This window comes from Callithrix jacchus, chromosome 21 (genome assembly GCF_049354715.1).
Source record: "Callithrix jacchus isolate 240 chromosome 21, calJac240_pri, whole genome shotgun sequence".
NCBI classification, from domain to species: domain Eukaryota; kingdom Metazoa; phylum Chordata; class Mammalia; order Primates; family Cebidae; genus Callithrix; species Callithrix jacchus.
The window spans coordinates 42,880,037-42,897,950 of record NC_133522.1 but is presented as its reverse complement, the minus strand read 5'-3'; the positions used below and the strand labels follow the sequence as shown (position 1 = coordinate 42,897,950).

Below are 17,914 nucleotides of genomic sequence, written 5' to 3'. Positions count from 1 at the left end.
ATTACAGGTACCTAGCACCACACCCAGTTAATTTTTTGTATTTTTAGTAGAGATGAGGATTCACCATGTTGACCAGGCTGGTCTCCAATTTCTGACCTCAAGTGATCCGCCCACCTTGGCCTCCCAAAGTGGTAGGATTACAGGCATGAGCCACTGTGCCTGGCCTTTTTTTAAACTTTCTGACTCCCACCCTATAGCATTAACCCTCCAGAGATAGGAATTTTGGCCCCTTTGATCATTGCTCATTTCTCAGAGCCTGTGAGACTATCTGCCACATGGGAAACATTCTGTAACATTTGTTAATAGATGATGGAAGGAATGGGTTGCCAGTGTATGGTCAATTGAATTCATTATTATTATAATTTTTTGAGATGGAGTTTTGTTCTTTCTCCCAGGCTGGAGTGCAGTGGTGTGATCTCAACTCACTGCAACCTCTGCCTCCTGGGTTCAAGAGATTCTTCTGCCTCAGCCTCCTGAGTAAATGGGTTTATAGGCACCCACCACCATGCCCAGCTAATTTTTGTATTTTTAGTAGAGATGGGGTCTCACCATGTTGCCTAGGCTAGTCTCAAACTCCTGGTCTCAAGTGATCTGGAATTGTCAGCCTCCCAAAGTGCTGGGATTATAGGCATGAGTCACTGTGCCTGGCTTGAATTTATTATTTTTAAATAGCTTATGTTTATTTCACCACTTTTTTTACTCTTAATTATGACAGTTCTCAAACATGGAAAAGAATAGAGAGAATAGGGCCAGGCATGGTGGCTCACACCTGTAATCCCAGCACTTTGGGAGGCCAAGGTGGGTGGATTACCTGAGGTCAGGAGTTCGAGACCAGCCTGACCAACATGGAGAAACACCGTCTCTACTAAAAATACAAAAAGTAGCCGGGCATGGTGGTGGATGTCGTAATCCCAGCTACTCGGGAAGCAGAGTCAGGAGAATTGCTTGAACCTGGAAGGTGGAGGTTGCAGTGAGCCAAAATCACACCACTGCACTCTAGCCTGGGGGACAAGAACAAGACTCCGTTTCAAAAAAAAAAAGAATAGAGAGAATACTGTAACACATACCCCAGATACCCATCATCTAGATTTAGCAATTATCAACATTTTCCTTTATTTATTTTATATATTTTGGGGATAAGTTACAGATATCATGACATATATACATTTCTAAAAATTAAGGACTTTTCCTATGTCACCACAGTGCCTACTTTTTTTCTTGAGACAGGGTTTGGGTCTGTCACACAGGCGGGAGTGCAGTGGCGCATTGTTGGCTCACTGCATGCTCCGCCTCTTAGGCTCAAGCAGTCTTCCAACCTCAGCCACCTGAGTAGCGGAGACTACAGTTGCATGCCACCATGCCCGGCTGATTTTTGTATTTTTAGTAGAGACAGGGTTTTGCCATGTTGTCCAGGCTGGTCTCAAACTCCTGAGCTCAAGCAATCTGCCTGCCTCATCCTATCAAAGTGCTGGGATTTTGAGTGAGCCACTGTGCCCAGCTTCCACAGTACCCTTATCCCTTAAGACTGACAGTAATTCTAGTTTGTTATTTAATGTATACTGTTCACATTCAAATTTCCTAATTGTTCTTTCCAGCTAGTTTGTTTAAATTGGAATCCAATGAAGAACCACCTATTTCATTTCATTATGTCTTTTAAGCCCCTTCTGATCTAGACTGGGTCCCCCTCCACCTCTCTGTCCCCACCGCATCTCCACTGTGACATTGACTAGTTGAAGATTCCAGCCCAGCTGTCCTGTAAAATGTCCTGGATTTCTTCTGAAGTCATTTCACTTGTTTTCTTCTCCTCTGTATTATCTGCAAACTAGATGTGAGTTTTAAAGGTTGGTCAGTTGAAATTAGTTAAATTAAGTTTCGTCTTTGAAGCCACTTCTCTGTAGCCACAGGGAGCTTTGGACTTGAAGGGCCTGGTGTTTGAAGGAGGATGGCCTAAGAGCCTGGATCTGTGTTTACTAAGGTCTTAGTAAGTTTTTGCAGGTCTCTTGAGATGATGACTTGCCTCAGCCCTGAGTTCCATAAACCACCCTGGAGGAGGGCCTCTGGGACCTCTAAGGTCTGGGGTGGGGGAACCTCCTGCAGCTGTGTGGTTTCAGGGGCAGAACAGAGGGCTCTGCGGCTGGATTGGGCAGCGTCTCTTCTATGTTTTGCCTTCCGTCCTCCCCTTGTACCTCCATTTGGGGCAAACAGAAGGCAGCTTTGGGTGATCAACTTGCCTTGTCTTTACATGAGGAAGTGGAGTTTGTCTAAGGCCTGAGGCTGAGCCCTGTTCTCTGTCTTAGTGCTTTGTGTTCTGTGACTCCTTTCACCCAGGATTTTCTGTCGTTGTTTTTCTAGATGGGATAATGAATCTCTTTGTAGGGCAGAAAGATAAAAGTTTTCCATAAAATGCACAGAGGACTGGAGGACTACTCATGAACTCTAGATTGGAGGGGAATCTTGAAAATCATGACAGAATGTAAGATAAGGAGTATAATCATGAACCGAACTGATTTTCTTGGATCCTGGTTTCTGAACAGCTTATTTGATAGTATAGGCATATTGAGTATATTTATTATATTAGCTGATAGTTTAGATGTGTGGAATATGTTAATTAGCTTTTAGTGCTCATAATTTAGGAAGTACTCATATTACCAAAATGGCATTTTAAGGAAAAGCTACCATCATCAATGTAATTCCAAATTACGACCTTGTCATTTCTTTCTTCATGACACAGGAAATCCGGGATCCTCTTATGCAGTGGCTTGGGAAACACGTGGACTCTGAGGGAGAAATAAAATCCAGCCAGCTCTCTCTTAAATTTGTTTCATCTTACGTGTCTGAAGTAGAAATTACCCCATCTCATCTACCTGTGGTGACCGACATGGAGGCCTTCGCATCAGAGAATTTCAACTTGGAGATCTATCGCCAAAATCTGCAGACCAAGCAGTTGGGGAAAGTGATTTTGTTTGCTGAAGTGACCCACACGACGATGCGTCTCCTGGATGGGTAAGGTGTGAGCAGGCCTTCTCTGCATCTGCTGGGAGGAATCCTGTTCCGTTGATCATCCTCTCTCACCCGTAGTTGGGGAGGGGATAGTTGTAGAGGAATACGTTGGACTAGACCTATTAGCAAGGCGGAAGTACTCTTTCCTTAGAAGAGTTCAGCCGTGGGAAAGGAAGTTGAAGTTCTTTGATCACAGATTTGTTTTTTATGGGAATGGAAGGTGCCTGTGCTTTGTGTCTTGCTTCCTTGAATTGGGCCTTCAGAATGTTTTTTGTTAAAATAATATTATGAAAAAGCATGTGGCATTATCGCTCAGGTTATCCTTCTACTTTTGTGCAGTTACAATCAGTGTTAAGACATTTAATTGAGGATGGTTTTCAGGGGCATTTGAATAGCAAGTTTGAATGACACCTAAGCTGTGTTAAATTGAAAAAATTTAGAGCTTTGAAAAGTGTTTTGGGTACATTACTATCCAATTCTTTTATTTATTTATTTTTGGAGACAGAGTCTTGGTCTGTCACCCAGGGTGGAGCACAGTGGTACAATCATGGCTCACTGTAGCCTCGACCTTCTGAGCTCAAGGGACGCTGCTGCCTCAGCCTCCCAAGTAGCTGGGACTATAGGTGCACGTCACCACACCCAGCTAAGTTTAGTATTTTTGGTAGAGACAGGGTTTCGCTATTGCCCAAGTTGACTTCGAACTTCTGGGCTCAAGCGATCCTCCTGACTCAGCCTCCAGAGTGCTAAGCTTTTAGGCTTGAGCCACCATGCCCAGCCCCAGTACCTTTTGAAAGCAGTCTGCAACCCTGTTAGGATATTTGAAATTTACTCTTATTGCAAGTTTTCCTTTTGATTCTTTCCATTATGTAGACTTTGATTAAAGATTAAAAAGTAGAGAACAAATGAAAGGAGTTTTTAAAAACTCCTCAGTAGCACTAATACTATTTTAGTTTAAAAAATTGGGTTATAGAGGAAGGGAATAACAAAAGTGCCTTCCCTCAATGTGGGGTCAAAATCTTACGGAATGAAATATTCCCAGAATAACTGGATTCATAGTTTCTAGGCATTTCACTCATGGGGACCACATGATTAGACAGATGTGTAATTCAATATATGGGAGTATTATGGGCTTTTTTCTTAATAGTTTCTCGAACTTAATGCTATATTGCTGTAAAATGATGAGCGAACTCTAGCATTTTCTTGACTCACAGTTAGTGTCATTGGGATGGTGGTTTTAGTGTATGTGTTAGAGGAGCACCGGCTGAACCGTTTGGGAGGATTAGCAGAGCGATGCGGACAGACTGGGAGGGGAAAGTGAGCCATGTTCAGTAACAGTTGCTGTGTACTGAGTGAATTTGTGCTGTCATCGGTACTTCTATTTTTTAGTGTCCCCTAATTCTCCTGCTTCTAGCCCTCCCCTGACATCCGTTGCTTCCCAGTAGAAAAGGAAAAAGCCTGTTCTTGTAGATGGAATAGCCATCACTTGCTTATTGCAAACTCTGTAATAATCCTTTGTTACTCAAGTGAAGACTTTACTACGTTGAAGGGGTAACTCATGATAGTTACATTTTCTAAATAAAATCAGAAAAGTTATTGAGCAACAGATTTGGGGAGGCGAAGTTCAGTTAAAAAAATACGTGTACTTTCAGACCATTTTTGTTGTTTCTGTGGAGAACACTGAAGAATATTTCATGTGAGCGCAGTCTGGGAACTTTGGAAGTATGGTCCTGGAGCTCGTGGCCAGGGCAGTGCATCCCCAAGAGCGTGCGGAGGGACCGAGGCTTCCGTGCATCTGCAGAAGTCTGGGCTTCACCACATGCTGTCCAGCCTGTGTTTTGGGGTGAAAAAGAACCTGTATAAATACATGACCTTAATATTCTTGGATATCAGGAAGTTTACTTTTGATATTAAACTTAAAAAAACCCTCTGCCTTTGTAAACTTGGGTCTGTAAAAGTGTTTGACAGACATGGAAGCTGAGCTTGCCAACACTAGAGGTGGAAACTCCCATAGGGTTAAGAGTTTTTGTTTTTCAAAGGGGAAAAATATTTTAGCCTTTCTGAGAGTGTTTAGGAATCTTTGTTTCTCTTCTTGTCTGGTTTGATTGTTATGAATACCTTGCTTGGAACAGAGCTGATGTGGAATGAATGGTTGTTGATGGCCTTAGCTAACCATGGATGCACTGTGTCCTCTGTTCCCGGGGATTCCTTCCTAACACTGCTAGGTGAAGTTACTCACAGAAGCCTACTGAGTCAGGGAGCCTGGGAAGAAAGTCCTCTGGGTAGGAGGCAGTTTCCTTTGTAAGGAGAAGGTATTTTAAGAGATCACCTTGGTGTCAGAGGGACCACGAGATAGATGGATGAACAAAATGCCTGGCTTTTTACATTCCAAAATATTTCTAAAACTGTATTTGATCCTACACGAGTGTATCAGTTGGTTCTCACATTGCTATAAAGACCTGAGACTGGGTAGTTTACAAAGAAAAGAGGCTTCATTGACTCACAGTTCTGCAGGCTGTACAGGAAGCATGACTGGGGAGGCCGCAGGAAACTTACAATCATTGCAGAAGGTGAAGGGGAAGCAGGCCCATCTTCCATGGTGGGAGCAGGAGGAAGAGCGCCAAGCGGGTGGTGCCACACACTTTTAAACAACCAGATCTCATGAGAACAGCAAGGATGAAATCCACCCCCATGATCCAGTCACCTCCTGCCAGGCCCTCCTCCAACACTGGGGATTACAATTTGGCATGAGATTTGGGAAGGAACACAAATCTAAACCATTCTAATGAGCTATCCTTATGGAAACACAGTCTATTTGTGGGAGTAATAATAGGTAGCGTGTACTGGCAGCTCTTCTCTTCCAGTTGCTGCTTTATACAAATCAGTGAATCTCATACATTAATTTTGAGTGCAGAGATCCCCAACTCCCAGGCTGTGGACTGGTACCCATCCGGTCTACAGCCTGTTAGGAACTGGGCCGCACAGCAGCAGGTGAGCGATGCAGGCAAGCATTACTGGCTGAGCCCCACCTCCTGTCAAAGCGGCAGCATTAGATTCTCATAGGCCCTCAAACCCTATTGTGAACTATGCATGTGAGGGATCCAGGTTGTGTGCTCCTTAAGAAAATCTGATACCTGATGATCTGAGGTGGAGTAGTTTCATCCCAGAACCACCCCCAAACTCCCACCCATGGACAAATTGTCTTCCACAAAATTATACCCTGGTGCCAAAAAGGTTGGGGACCGTTGTTTTAGTGCTTTGAAGTCATTACCAGAACAGCGACAAATGCTAGTATCACACCAGTGTCTAAAATTCCAGGTAACAGAATTTATTGTTTGTGGAATTATTCCTGTTTCTGAATATTTGTCAAAAATGTGGGATGCGGCTGGGCACAGTGGCTCACGCCTGTAATCCTAGCATTTTGGGAAATTGAGGTGGGCAGATCACTTGAGGTCAGGAGTTTAAGACCAGCCTGGCCAACATGATGAAACCCCATCTCTACTTAAAATGCAAAAATTAGCCAGGTAGTAGTAGTGCATGCCTGTAATCCCATCTACTTGGGTGGCTGAGGCAGGAGAATCGCTTAAACCCAGGAGGCAGAAGTTGCAGTGAGCCGAGATCATGCCATTGCACTCCCGCCTGGGTGACAGAACAAGACTGTCTCATAAAAAAAAAATGTGGTATACTTTTTTTGTGGCTTGTGACTGTAATTGCAGCACTTTGGGAGACTGAGGCAGGAGAATTGTTTAAGCCCAGGAATTTGAGACCAGCCTGGTCAACATGTTGCGACGACACTTCGATAACCAGTTGGACAGGACAAGAAAAATTTTCAAAACCACAGGCTGAGTTCTCTGAGTGCTTATTTCTCTCATCGTATGTGTGTATCATTTCTGCAGCAATTGAGCAGCTCTTTCCCCCTGCATCTCCTGCACTGGCGGCCAGTACGTTTCCTTGTCACTGTCTGGCAACCCATGTTCTGCCCTCCGGGAACTCTTTCCTGGCATCTTTTAGGGTCATGGCTTTGCCTTCTGAAAGGGTCTTCTCTGCACCACGTCGGAGATAGATGCTGGAGAGGATGGGCTTCCAACACGCGCTTCCTGGGAGGATTTGGGGTCTGGGTGTTGTTTTGAGGCCTGAATAGTCACAGCTTTTTATAGGCCAGCCTTCAGGTTTCTGTGGGGACACAAGTCTCTCACGACTTGAGTAGCCCTCTGGTCTGTTTGCTTCTGATTGGTTCCATGTGAGTAACCATCAAGATCTTGTCTAGACAGTTTTCAGCCTAAAAACTGGTCTTTTAAAGGCCTCAGTGCTCTGCCATTCCATTCCCTCCCAATTTAATAGCACCTCCCTTGGGCCAAATGAAACCGTGGGCTTGGGTGGAAGGCCAGGCCCTTAATCATACAGGCTTCTGGGCTCTATGCAGTGAAGCATCTGTCTTATCTCCTGCTGGGGCTGCAGAGACAGCCCCATAGGCTCAACTTAGATTGTTGGTTGCTGAAACAAAGCTCCTTTCTAATCAAATCTGTATTTTTCCCCTTTCTTGAGACTAGTTAGCTTTAGTTGGAAGTTGTTTCTCTTTGCCTGAACTTTGCTGAGAATGTCAAAGACTGGCAAACGCTGACATTTTGAATTTTCAGAGCTGTCTTCTAAGGATACAGCTTCTAACAGACACCGGGTCCACCTCCCAGCATGTAGGTCAGGACTCGATCAAAGGCTTTGCTGCAGCGGTCACCAGTGGAGAACCTGTGACACCTGTGTCCTTGCCGGCCACCCCCTGCCCATCTCCTCCATCTCAGGCTGCATACATAAAATCTGAGACCTAGCACCCCCGATTCAGGTACCAGTTCCTAGGGCAATTAGGATTAGGTTTCGCTCTGTGCAACAGATATCCCAAAACAGAAACAGGATGGACGTTTATTTTTCTCTCCTGCAAATGAGATGGGCTGAGGTGGGAAGCGCAGCATGGGTGTGTTGGCTCATGTGTCACAGGCCAACTTGAGTTGCTCAGCCATCTCAGCACATGCACAAGATGGCAACTCTAGTGTTTATGTTCTTACCTGAGCCAGTAAGCAGGAGGAAGTGTTAAAGAAGGCAATTCTTTAAGGGACAGAAGTTGCGCATGACCTTTTTACTTATATATTATGAACAGGAGCTGTTCACGTGACCTGTCTACCTACAAACAAGGCTGGGAAATAAATGTGGTCTTTATAGTAGGCATCCATGAATCTCACTGGAAACCAGGCTTCTATTACGAAGAAGGGGAGAAGGGTAGACATTGGAAGAAAATTAGAATTCTGCCTCAGGCATGTACTTTCAGTTTTTCAGACTATCAAGAAAAATAGCTGGAGGCCTGAAAGCAGTATACCATAGTGCCAGGGAATACCAGATTTAGGATCACACGTAATTATTTGACTTACAACACTGATTTTGTTTCAGTGCTTACTCAAGGTAATTAGAGGCATTTTTTTTTTTTTTTTGAGAAGGAATTTCACTCTTGTTACCCAGGCTGGAGTGCAATGGCGTGATCTCAGCTCACGGCAACCTCCAATTCCCGGGTTCTAGCGATTCTCCTGCCTCAGGCTCCTGAGTAGCTGGGATTACTGGCATGTACCACCATGCCCGGCTAACTTTGTATTTTTAGTAGAGATGGGGTTTCTCCATGTTGGTCAGCCTGGTCTCGAACTCCTGACCTCAGGTGATCTGCCCGCCTCGGCCTCCCAAAGTGCTGGGATTACAGGTGTGTGCTATTGTGCTCAGCCATTAGAGGATTTTTTTTTTTTTTTTTTTTAGGTGTTGACAAATCTAGAGGATCTGGAGATTTCTGACAGATTTTGGAGGACATCATATTTTCTTCTTTGACTGCAAGTCCAGCTGAGCTACCATAGTACTGGTGTAAAGAGCTTTCATTTCTCTGAGCACCTGAGTAGCTTTTCTTAGAGGATTAACCCCCACCACCTTTACCTTGTGCCTCCACCCTGCAAGTTTTTAAGCATGTTTGTGATTGAGTAGAGGGGAGAGCATTCTGGGGACAGGAAGTAGCACAGGGCAATGTGGGTGCCGCTTGCTGATGACTGAGCCCCCTCTACCCTCAAAGTTAAAAGGCAAACCCTGTGAGTGATGCTCTTTCCCCCAAGAATCTGACTTGGCTTTGCCACCAAACTCATTTGCTTATGAAATGAGCAAATCTTCTCTGACGTATCTTCCTGACCATGAATTGCTTTTCCACACTATTGTCAGGGTAGCACTTTCTGGGTGCCACGTATATTTGTCTGTTTCCACATTGCTATAAAGAACTGCCTGAGATTGGGTAATTTATAAAGGAAAGAGGTTTAACTGACTGACAGTTCAGCATGCCTGGGAAGGCCTCCGGAAACTTACAGTCATGGCAGAAGGGGAGGGGAAAGGGGAAGCAAGGCACCTTCTTCACAGGGCGGCAGGAAGGAGAAGGTATCAAACATGTACAAAACCATCAGATCTCCTGAGAACTCACCATCATGAGAACAGCCAGGGGGGACCACCCCCATGATCCAGTTACCTCCACCTGGTCTCTCCCTTGACGTGGGGGTCATGGGGATTAAAGGATTGTAATTCAAGATGAGATTTGTATGGGGACACAGGGCCTAACCATGTCACCATGCCTGTGTATTGCTGGTTTTGTTTCATGCCAGAGGCCTTTATTTTCCTGTGCTATTTCCTGGTAGGTTTCCCTGTGAACAGTTAGGTAGAGTCCCAGGGACATGGGTCCAGTCTGTGTCTGTGTCTGTGTGACGGTGAACTTCCTCTTGTTCCAGGGTCACATCCCACAGCTACAGCTCAGGAATCCCTTTGCAAATGTGAGCTATTGGTGGTAGTGGGGACTAGGGAAGCGAGTGTGGACTGGCCAGGGCAAATCCATTGTCACTGCAGGAAAAGCCCCTCCCAGAGCTCGCTCTGCCTTGACATGGTGGGAGTGCGGCACATTCCATTTAATCTCCCGATAAATGACAATCGACCCTCTGCTTTGGAGACAGCATGAGATTCAACTGTGAAACATAGGAGCTTGGGATAACTGAGTCATTGTGCTGTTTTTAGAATCATCTTTTATTTGGCCAATAGTATCTTTTTTGATGGACTTATACCAAGTCTCCGTCAGTGAAATGACATGAAGCTGCAGTGCGTGGTGAGCAGATGAGCATAACCTTCCTTGCTTATGCTCATTTCCTGCATATATTTGTGCATTCTGAATGAGCTGGCCACGGGTTGGACGTTTCGTATTTGTAAAGAATATTTTAGATTTTCTTGTTAAATAAGCTGATTTCTCTTTTGTCACCGTTTAAGTCTCTTGATGTTCCAGGCTTAGATTTGCCTTCTTTGCCTCATGGGATGAGCATTTCTGGAGCACCTCCCGTATGCCAGGCACCGCGTCAGGCACTGCAGAGGTGTCACGGAGGCAAAGGCAGCATCCTTGCCTGACGGCGCATTCGCAGAAGCAGATCCTGGTGCGTCTGCCAGTTTGTAAAGTTGCATACACCATTCTTGGTCTGAGCACTGGGGCTTTGGGCAGAAAGGAAGTGGGCACAGTGATACAGAAGGGACGTGCAGGGTTTGTTTTTGTTTTTGCTTTTAGATGGCTGAGCTAAAAGCGCCTGATTTTGTGAATCAGGCTCGTGTGAGTTGAGGAAATGTTGTGTGGGAGACAGTTGACTTTCTACAAGTGAAGAAGAAAAGGAAACACAATCCCATAAAATAGATGTTTTCTAAAAATGGAAAGGGGGTCAGGAAAGCACGGGGGAGAATAGCCGCAGGCACTGAAGAACAATAATATTTCAACTTCAGAGTTCGGGGCCCGCCCCAGCTTTTCAGCCGCGTGCACACCTACCTAGTCAGTCCCAAACATCTTTCCCCCTTTTCTTCCCTTCTGGTTCTGTGCTGCTGACTGACTCAACTCTGCACCCTCCTCCCCTGAAGTCGAGGCCCGAGAGGACAGAAATTGGGCTGGAACTAATTTAATGGCTGAGTGACCTCACAGTAGAGAAACAGCCGGATCCTAATAGGGGTCTTTGTCTACATTTCCACCCTGGCTGGTAGCGTGCCAGTCAAGAGTCAAGCTGGAGACACAGGTGGAAGCGATTAGACCTGTCATAAAGTTTGAAAAATTGATTCTGGAGGCGAAGTGAATAGATTGAGCTTGACAGTGTTGTCCTAAAGATTCTAAGGGAAAATTCTGTAGTTTAATTTGAAATCCCTTGATTATTCATTAGCTTTCCAGATGGCTCTTGTTGATGTTTTACATATTAATGCCTGTATTGTGTTATTGGTGTACTCTTAATGTGCACATAGGTAATGAGCAAAGAATAAATAAATTGGTAAGTGTCCCAAATTAATGGGATATTAGCGTAATTGTGAAATAAAGGGTTTCAAAGACGTTGATTGCTTGGAATAATTAGTGCGAATTTTTTTATGTGTCAGTTTTGTACTTTAAAAGTGAAAATTATTGGAGAATTTTTAAAAACCTTCATTTTAATGTTTACTTCTAACGTTTAAAATATAACTTTAGCCCTTGACTTTGGCGACGGTCGTGACTGAAGGGTTATTCTGGCAAGTTCTCCATCAAATTTTTGTTGTTGTTGTTCTAATTCAACACCTGAATAAGTTAACCTTTCACATGCCAAGCTCCTGAAGTTGAATTATCCTGTGGCCTGGTTTTCAGAGATGCTTCTACATTAGCTTTTAGTGTTCTTGGTTGGTTGTTTTCGTATTTTGTAAATGATTTTTTAAGTAGGGTAGAGTTCTGATGTTTACCGTTTATGATAGCAGTAGTGTGTTATTTGGGTGACATTTTCATTAGAACTGCCCGTCCCAGTGTCCTCTCAGCGCTGATGCTGATGTCTTCATCAGTTTGGGGTGCCATCCACTGAGTGGCCTGTAAACAACAGAAATTTGTTTCTCACTATTCTGGAGGCTGGAATTCTGAGATCAAGGTGCTACCCAGCTTGGTCAAATTCTCTTCCAGATTGCAGAATGCTGACTTTTTTTTTTTTTGAGACGGAGTCTCACCCTGTGGCCCAGGCTGGAGTACAATGGCAGGATCTCGACTCACTGCATCCTCCATCTTCTAGGTTAAAGCAATTCTCCTGCCTCAGCCTCCTGAGCAGCTGGGATTACAGGCATGTGCCACCACACTCAACTAATTTTTTTTTTGGTATTTTTAGTAGAGATGGGGTTTCATCATGTTGGCCAGGCTGGTCTCAAACTCCTGATCTCAGATGATCCACCTGCCTCAGCCTCTCAATGTGCTAGGAATACAGGAATGAGCCACCGAGCCCTGCTTACTGCTGACTTGTATCCTCACCTGGTGGAAAGGGGGTGAGAGAGCTCTTAGTGGTCCTCAGGTAGAAGGGCACTAATCCCATTAGTGAGGGCTCCACCCTTATGACTGAAACACCTTCCAACAGTGATTACCATCACATTGGGGGTTAGGATTTCAACACATGAATTTTGACAGAGATGGGGAGGGAACACAAACATTCAGTCCGTTGCAGTTGTCCATTATTTTACTATTGGACAACTTGAAGCATTCCAAGTTTGCACAGAACAGCAAGAGTGAATGTCACCTGGAGTGCAGTAAACATGGTCTCCTTCAGGGTAGGGCAAGGTGCCTAGCTGTGGCAGGGCATCTGCTGTGCTCAAAACAGTTGAAGCTCTTTCAAACCCACAGCATCCATCTTTTGAATGTTTCAGTGGTGGCAGTCTTCATCTTTTGAGGGTATATGAGACTTTTAGAAAAAAAAGTACATGATATGGTAGGCTATCTGGGGCAGAAAGTGCTTGCAGAAATTGCATATTGGCCCATGGTTTATTCATTTTACATGACTTAGATCTTGGGATGGGGTCCTGCTGCCCTGGTTTGGAATCCCAATTTATTAGACGAGTAACCTTGGAGAAATCAGTAACCTTTTATGCCTCTATTTCCTTATCTGTATAATGTAGCTGGAAATAGTCTACCTAAAAAACAAGTTTAGGCCGGGCGCGGTGGCTCACGCCTGTAATCCCAGCACTTTGGGAGGCCGAGGTGGGTGGATCACGAGGTCAAGAGATCGAGACCATCCTGGTCAACATGGTGAAACCCCGTCTCTACTAAAAATACAAAAAATTAGCTGGGCGTGGTGGCACGTGCCTGTAATCCCAGCTCCTCAGGAGGCTGAGGCAGGAGAGTTGCCTGAACCCAGGAGGCAGAGGTTGTGGTGAGCCAAGATCATGCCATTGCACTCCAGCCCAGGTGACAAGAGCGAAACTCCGTCTCAAAAAAAAAAAAAAAAAGTTTAATTACTCAACTACTTTCTCTGGCACACTAGCTGTGCGCAAGACCCTGTGTGAGTCTCTGGGACCCATGGGGAATAGAGAGGACATTGGGCCCGCCCTCAGGCTGCCTCACTGGATAGGGCAAGGGCACACTGGGATAATATGTCAGCAGAGCTCTTAGTACATACTAATATTTATCAAACTCTCATTATTATTCAAACTTTATGTGCGGTTCTTTTTAGCCTTCATGATGCATCCTTCAACAGCAGTGCTGTAGATGTCCATGAAACAAATCACTGTGGTCTGCACTCAGGATTGTGATGTGTGTATGTTTTCGTTATTTTTTGTTGAAGACAGGATCTCACTCTGTTGTCCATACTGCAGTAGAGTGGTCTGATCATGGCTCACTGCAGCCTCAACCTTCTGGGCCCAAGTGATCCTCTCACCTCAGCCTCCTAAGTAGCTGGGACCACAGGCATGAACCATGCCTGGATAATTTTTAAATGATTTTGTAGAGATGCAGGGGACCTCACTATGTTACCCAGGTTGGTCTTGAACTCCTGAATTTAAGTGATCCTCCTACTTTAGCCTCCCAAAGTGCTGAGATTATAGGCCTGAGCCGCCGTGCCTGGCATGGTAGATGTTTTCTTGGAATGGAGTTTTTGTTGAAGATTTCGACAGTTTTTTTCTCATTGTACTAGAACCAATTGTTTGTTGCTGGTTACTGTTTTGCCGAAAATGTTTTTTAAGTCCAACTTTTTTGAAAAATGAGAAAATATAGTCCACTGTTCATGTTTGGGTTTCTCTTGTATGTGAAGCAAGTCTCTTTTTAATTGAACTTTCTCTTTTTTAAAAATCTTAACCCTTTAATTGTCATTTTCACAGGTAATTCACAGTCATTTCAAAAGAGCCAAATCTGCAGTTGTTTGAACATTTTCACAGTCCCGTGGATATGCCTTGTGCGTCACCCACACCTTCCTGAGACCCCTAAACCTTCCGTGACAGCCAGAACATGTACACCTGACGTTACTACATCCTCTGTTAAAAAAAAAAACCCAGATGTTTATTACTCTGCAGAATTGCTTAATTATAACAGCATTTGATATTCATTTTGTCAAATGCCTCTGCTTTATTTAAACACGCAGTAAAAGACCAGAAAAGGAAATAAGGCAAGGTTTGGAGTTCGAAAAGATAATTAATAAAGATGGTGGCAGGGACTTCTCTATACTCTGTTCCCCCTAGTTTGGGTTTATCTTAGAGAAAAAGCCAAGTGTGTTGACTGTAGTTTAACAGTGAGCTGAATCTGCTGATGGTTGGAGCTATTTCCACTCTGATGGTTTGAGCTGTTTCCACTGTAGTTCATAGATTTTTTTTTTTTTTTTTGAGACAGAGTCTCACTCTGTCACCCACGCTGGAGAGCAGTGGTGCAATCTCAGCTCACTGCAACCTCCGCCTCCCAGGTTCAAGCGATTCTCCTGCCTCAGCCTCCTGAGTAGCTGGGATTACAGGCATGTGCCACCACACCTGGCTAATTTTTGTAATTTTAGTAGAGATGGGCTTTCACCATGTTGGTCAGGCTGGTCTTGAACTCCTGACATCCATCCACGTCAGCCTTCCAAAATGCTGGGATTACAGGTGTGAGCCACTCCCAGCCTTAGTCTATAGATTGTAAAGAAGCTATTCTTTAGCAGGAGGGCCAATGACATGACCTTGGAAAAACCAGCCTGAGTTTATTGAAGTTTGGTTTACCACTGGGTAAGGCTGCATGGTATGCTGAAAGCAGGACAGGCCCTGGAGCTTCACTGGCTACTGGCCTGAGGCAGATTCTATGACATCTCGTCTTAAAATGGGAAGCTGCAGTAATGCCCACTCACGGTAATGCCATTCATGTGGGTAAGGTCAGAGCAGGTGGTGCTGTGGAAAGCCCATTGCAGTCTCTGACGTGGAGTGGGTGGCCACCAAGAGTTGGTTTAATCCCCTCTTCAGCTACCAACTTAGAATGGCGCTGCCGATAGCCACCCACTTTGGAAACTGCAAATAAAATCTGAGAATATGTTTCAAGATTCTGATGCAGTATGAAATCTATGATAAGAAAGCAGCATTGTCCAAGCTTGGATGATGATTTAACAGTAGTTTCTAAGTAGAAACTTTGCAGATACTCTAAGAAGTTAGTGTTCTTGATCATTGAGGTCTGACCAGTCACCTGGATACACGGGATGTGCAGATAGAGGCTGAGCTCCACGTTAAAAATGTTTGAGTAAAAACCTGTAAATGTATAAAATAAATATGCTGGATAACCAAGCAGGTATTTTCCCTCCTACATGTTAAGCACTGCTCTCTCCCGTTACTATTTCTCCCCTGACTGAGCTTTGTGGCTTATTTAGAGGAACTTTTGTTTTTCTTTCAAATAAAAGTTACCTGCTTTGGAGGTGAGAGTTGATTTGCTTTCACCTGCCCCTTTAAAATCTTTTACACCTACCATTTGGCCAAACACCCTCTGGGCTCTGAAATACCTTTGTTTCTGCTTTTTGTTTCGGCGAGAAGCATGTTCTGTTTCTGCATGAGGGGTATTCCGTCACTTTGAGATCCCAAACGCCACATTTCTTCTGCATTGCACAAGGAGTCATTCATCATTTTCGTTTTTTGTTTGGTTCTCCCATAAGAGTATTCAAATTAGTGAGAAGGAAAATGATGACGTCATTGCCTGGCGGAGGATTTTCTCTGGATGCAGAAGGCAAGGAGACGAGAAGAGGGAGGAATGATGGGGAAGTCTGAACCTACCCTTTCTTTACCCATTGGTTCCAGAGGTCACCTTGATGCAAATAGAGTTTTCAGTTTACAATTGGATAATTGCACATACAAAATTTACCTAAAAATGAAATAGAAAAACCTCAGACGGTAACCTTGCATGCTATTTTGACACAGCAGCTGTGGGATGTTGGTGAATCACCTGACTCTCTGGGGTCTGTTTCTCATCTGTGAGATGAGAGAGTTGTACTAGATCTGTGGCTTAATTTTTTTTTTTTTTTTTTGAGATGGAGTCTCGTTCTGTTGCCCAGGCTGGAGTGCAGTGAATGATCTCTGCTCACTGCAGCCTCCGCCTCCCGGCTTCAAGCGATTCTCCTGCCTCAGTCCCCCGAGTGGCTGGGACTACAGGTGCACACTGCCATTCCCAGCTAATTTTTATGTTTTTAGTAGAGATGGGGTTTTCACCCTGTTGGCCAGGCTGGTCTCAAGCTTCTGACCTCGTGATCCACCTGCCTCAGCCTCCCAAAGTGCTGGGATTAAACGTGTGAGCCACCATACGTGGCCAATTTCTTTTTTTTTTTAAGCAATAATGCCCCCGTTCCTTCTTTCTTTTCTTGTCTTTTTTTCTTTTTTTTCTTTCTGACGGAATCTTGCTCTGCTGCCCAGGCTGGAGTGCAGTGGGACGATCTCACCTCACTACAACCTCTGCCTCCCAGGTTCAAGTGATCCTCCTGCCTGCCTCAGCCCCCATAATAGCTTGGATTGCAGACATGTGCCACCATGCCTATAAAGCCCCCTTTCAAGTGAAGTGGGCACAGCCCCCTGCCCACATGGGCCCAGGAGCCTTCTCAGAGCCCAGGTTCGGGTGTGGATGTCGAGACCACTGAAGTTGGAAGTGTCCTTCCACCTCAGACACTGAGGCCTAGCTGGCCCAAGGTCAGTTCTTTTCTTTTAATGTCTGGCTGGCTGATCATCTGGATGACTTCTTTTTATGCCCTGCCCTGTTCAACAAAGGAATTACAGAAATGGGGATTTCATATGATCTGTTTCAAGTTCTCTCTGCCTACTGCAGGTGCTGTCCCATCAACACAGAATGCCTGTGGCACCTCTGGTTGGCACGCATCCCCCAACAGCTGTCTGTGTGTGCATGATTCATAACTCAGCTTCATTCTGTGCTTCCCAGCTTCCCACACTAGCAGTAGTTAGGCTGAGTAACTGGAGTATCCTTCTGGAACCCAGGAAAGCCAAGTGAGTTCCATGGCCCTGTTAGACGAAGTGCCTTCTGGGGTGGGAGTAGGGGGTGATAATCCAGGTGGGTGTTCAGATGTCTCCAATTAGAGTTGAGTTATATCCGAGAAGAAAAATCTCTGCTGGGTCAGGTGTGGTGGCTCACACCTGTAATCCCAGCACTTTGGGAGGCCGAGATGGGCAGATCACTTGAGGTCAGGAGTTTGACAACAGCCTGGCCAACATGGTGAAACCCTGTCTCTACTGAAAATACAAAATTAGCTGGGTGTGGTGGCACATGCCTATAATCCCAGCTACTTAAGAGGCTGAGGCAGGGGATTGCTTGAATCTGGGAGGAGGAAGTTGCGGTGAGCTGAGCTCATGCCACTGCACTCCAGCCTGGGTGACAATGAGACTCTATCTCAAAAAATAAAAAAAAATTCTCTGCTGGCATCACTTCCAACCCAAACACCCAGAACACAGGAGGGGATGATACTGTGGCAAGAACTCAGCTGTGGTGGAAAATGCCCCTCGGCTCCTATGCCCTTCGGTGTGCTCTGGGAAGGGGAAGGGGAAGGGGAGTTTGGGCAGATGTGGAGTGGGCTTGGATGAGGTCTTGGCTGACATTTGGATTTTGACATTTTGTTAAAGCTTGTGTGGC

General features: G+C 44.9%; 1 protein-coding gene across 7 annotated transcripts in view; it reads left to right on the top strand.

Annotated features, from left to right (window-relative positions):
• HLCS (holocarboxylase synthetase) overlaps nucleotides 1-17,914 on the top strand; it is a 222,840-nt gene that overhangs the window by 88,366 nt on the left and 116,560 nt on the right. For all 7 annotated transcript variants that reach the window (XR_013530618.1, XR_013530619.1, XM_008986655.6 and 4 more), the window contains one exon: nucleotides 2,732-3,003. Coding sequence is in view for 5 of the 7 variants with exons in the window: in XM_008986655.6 (XP_008984903.1) it covers nucleotides 2,732-3,003 (272 nt within the window). In the remaining 2 variants the exon portion in view is untranslated. The remainder of the gene's footprint in view (nucleotides 1-2,731; nucleotides 3,004-17,914) is intronic.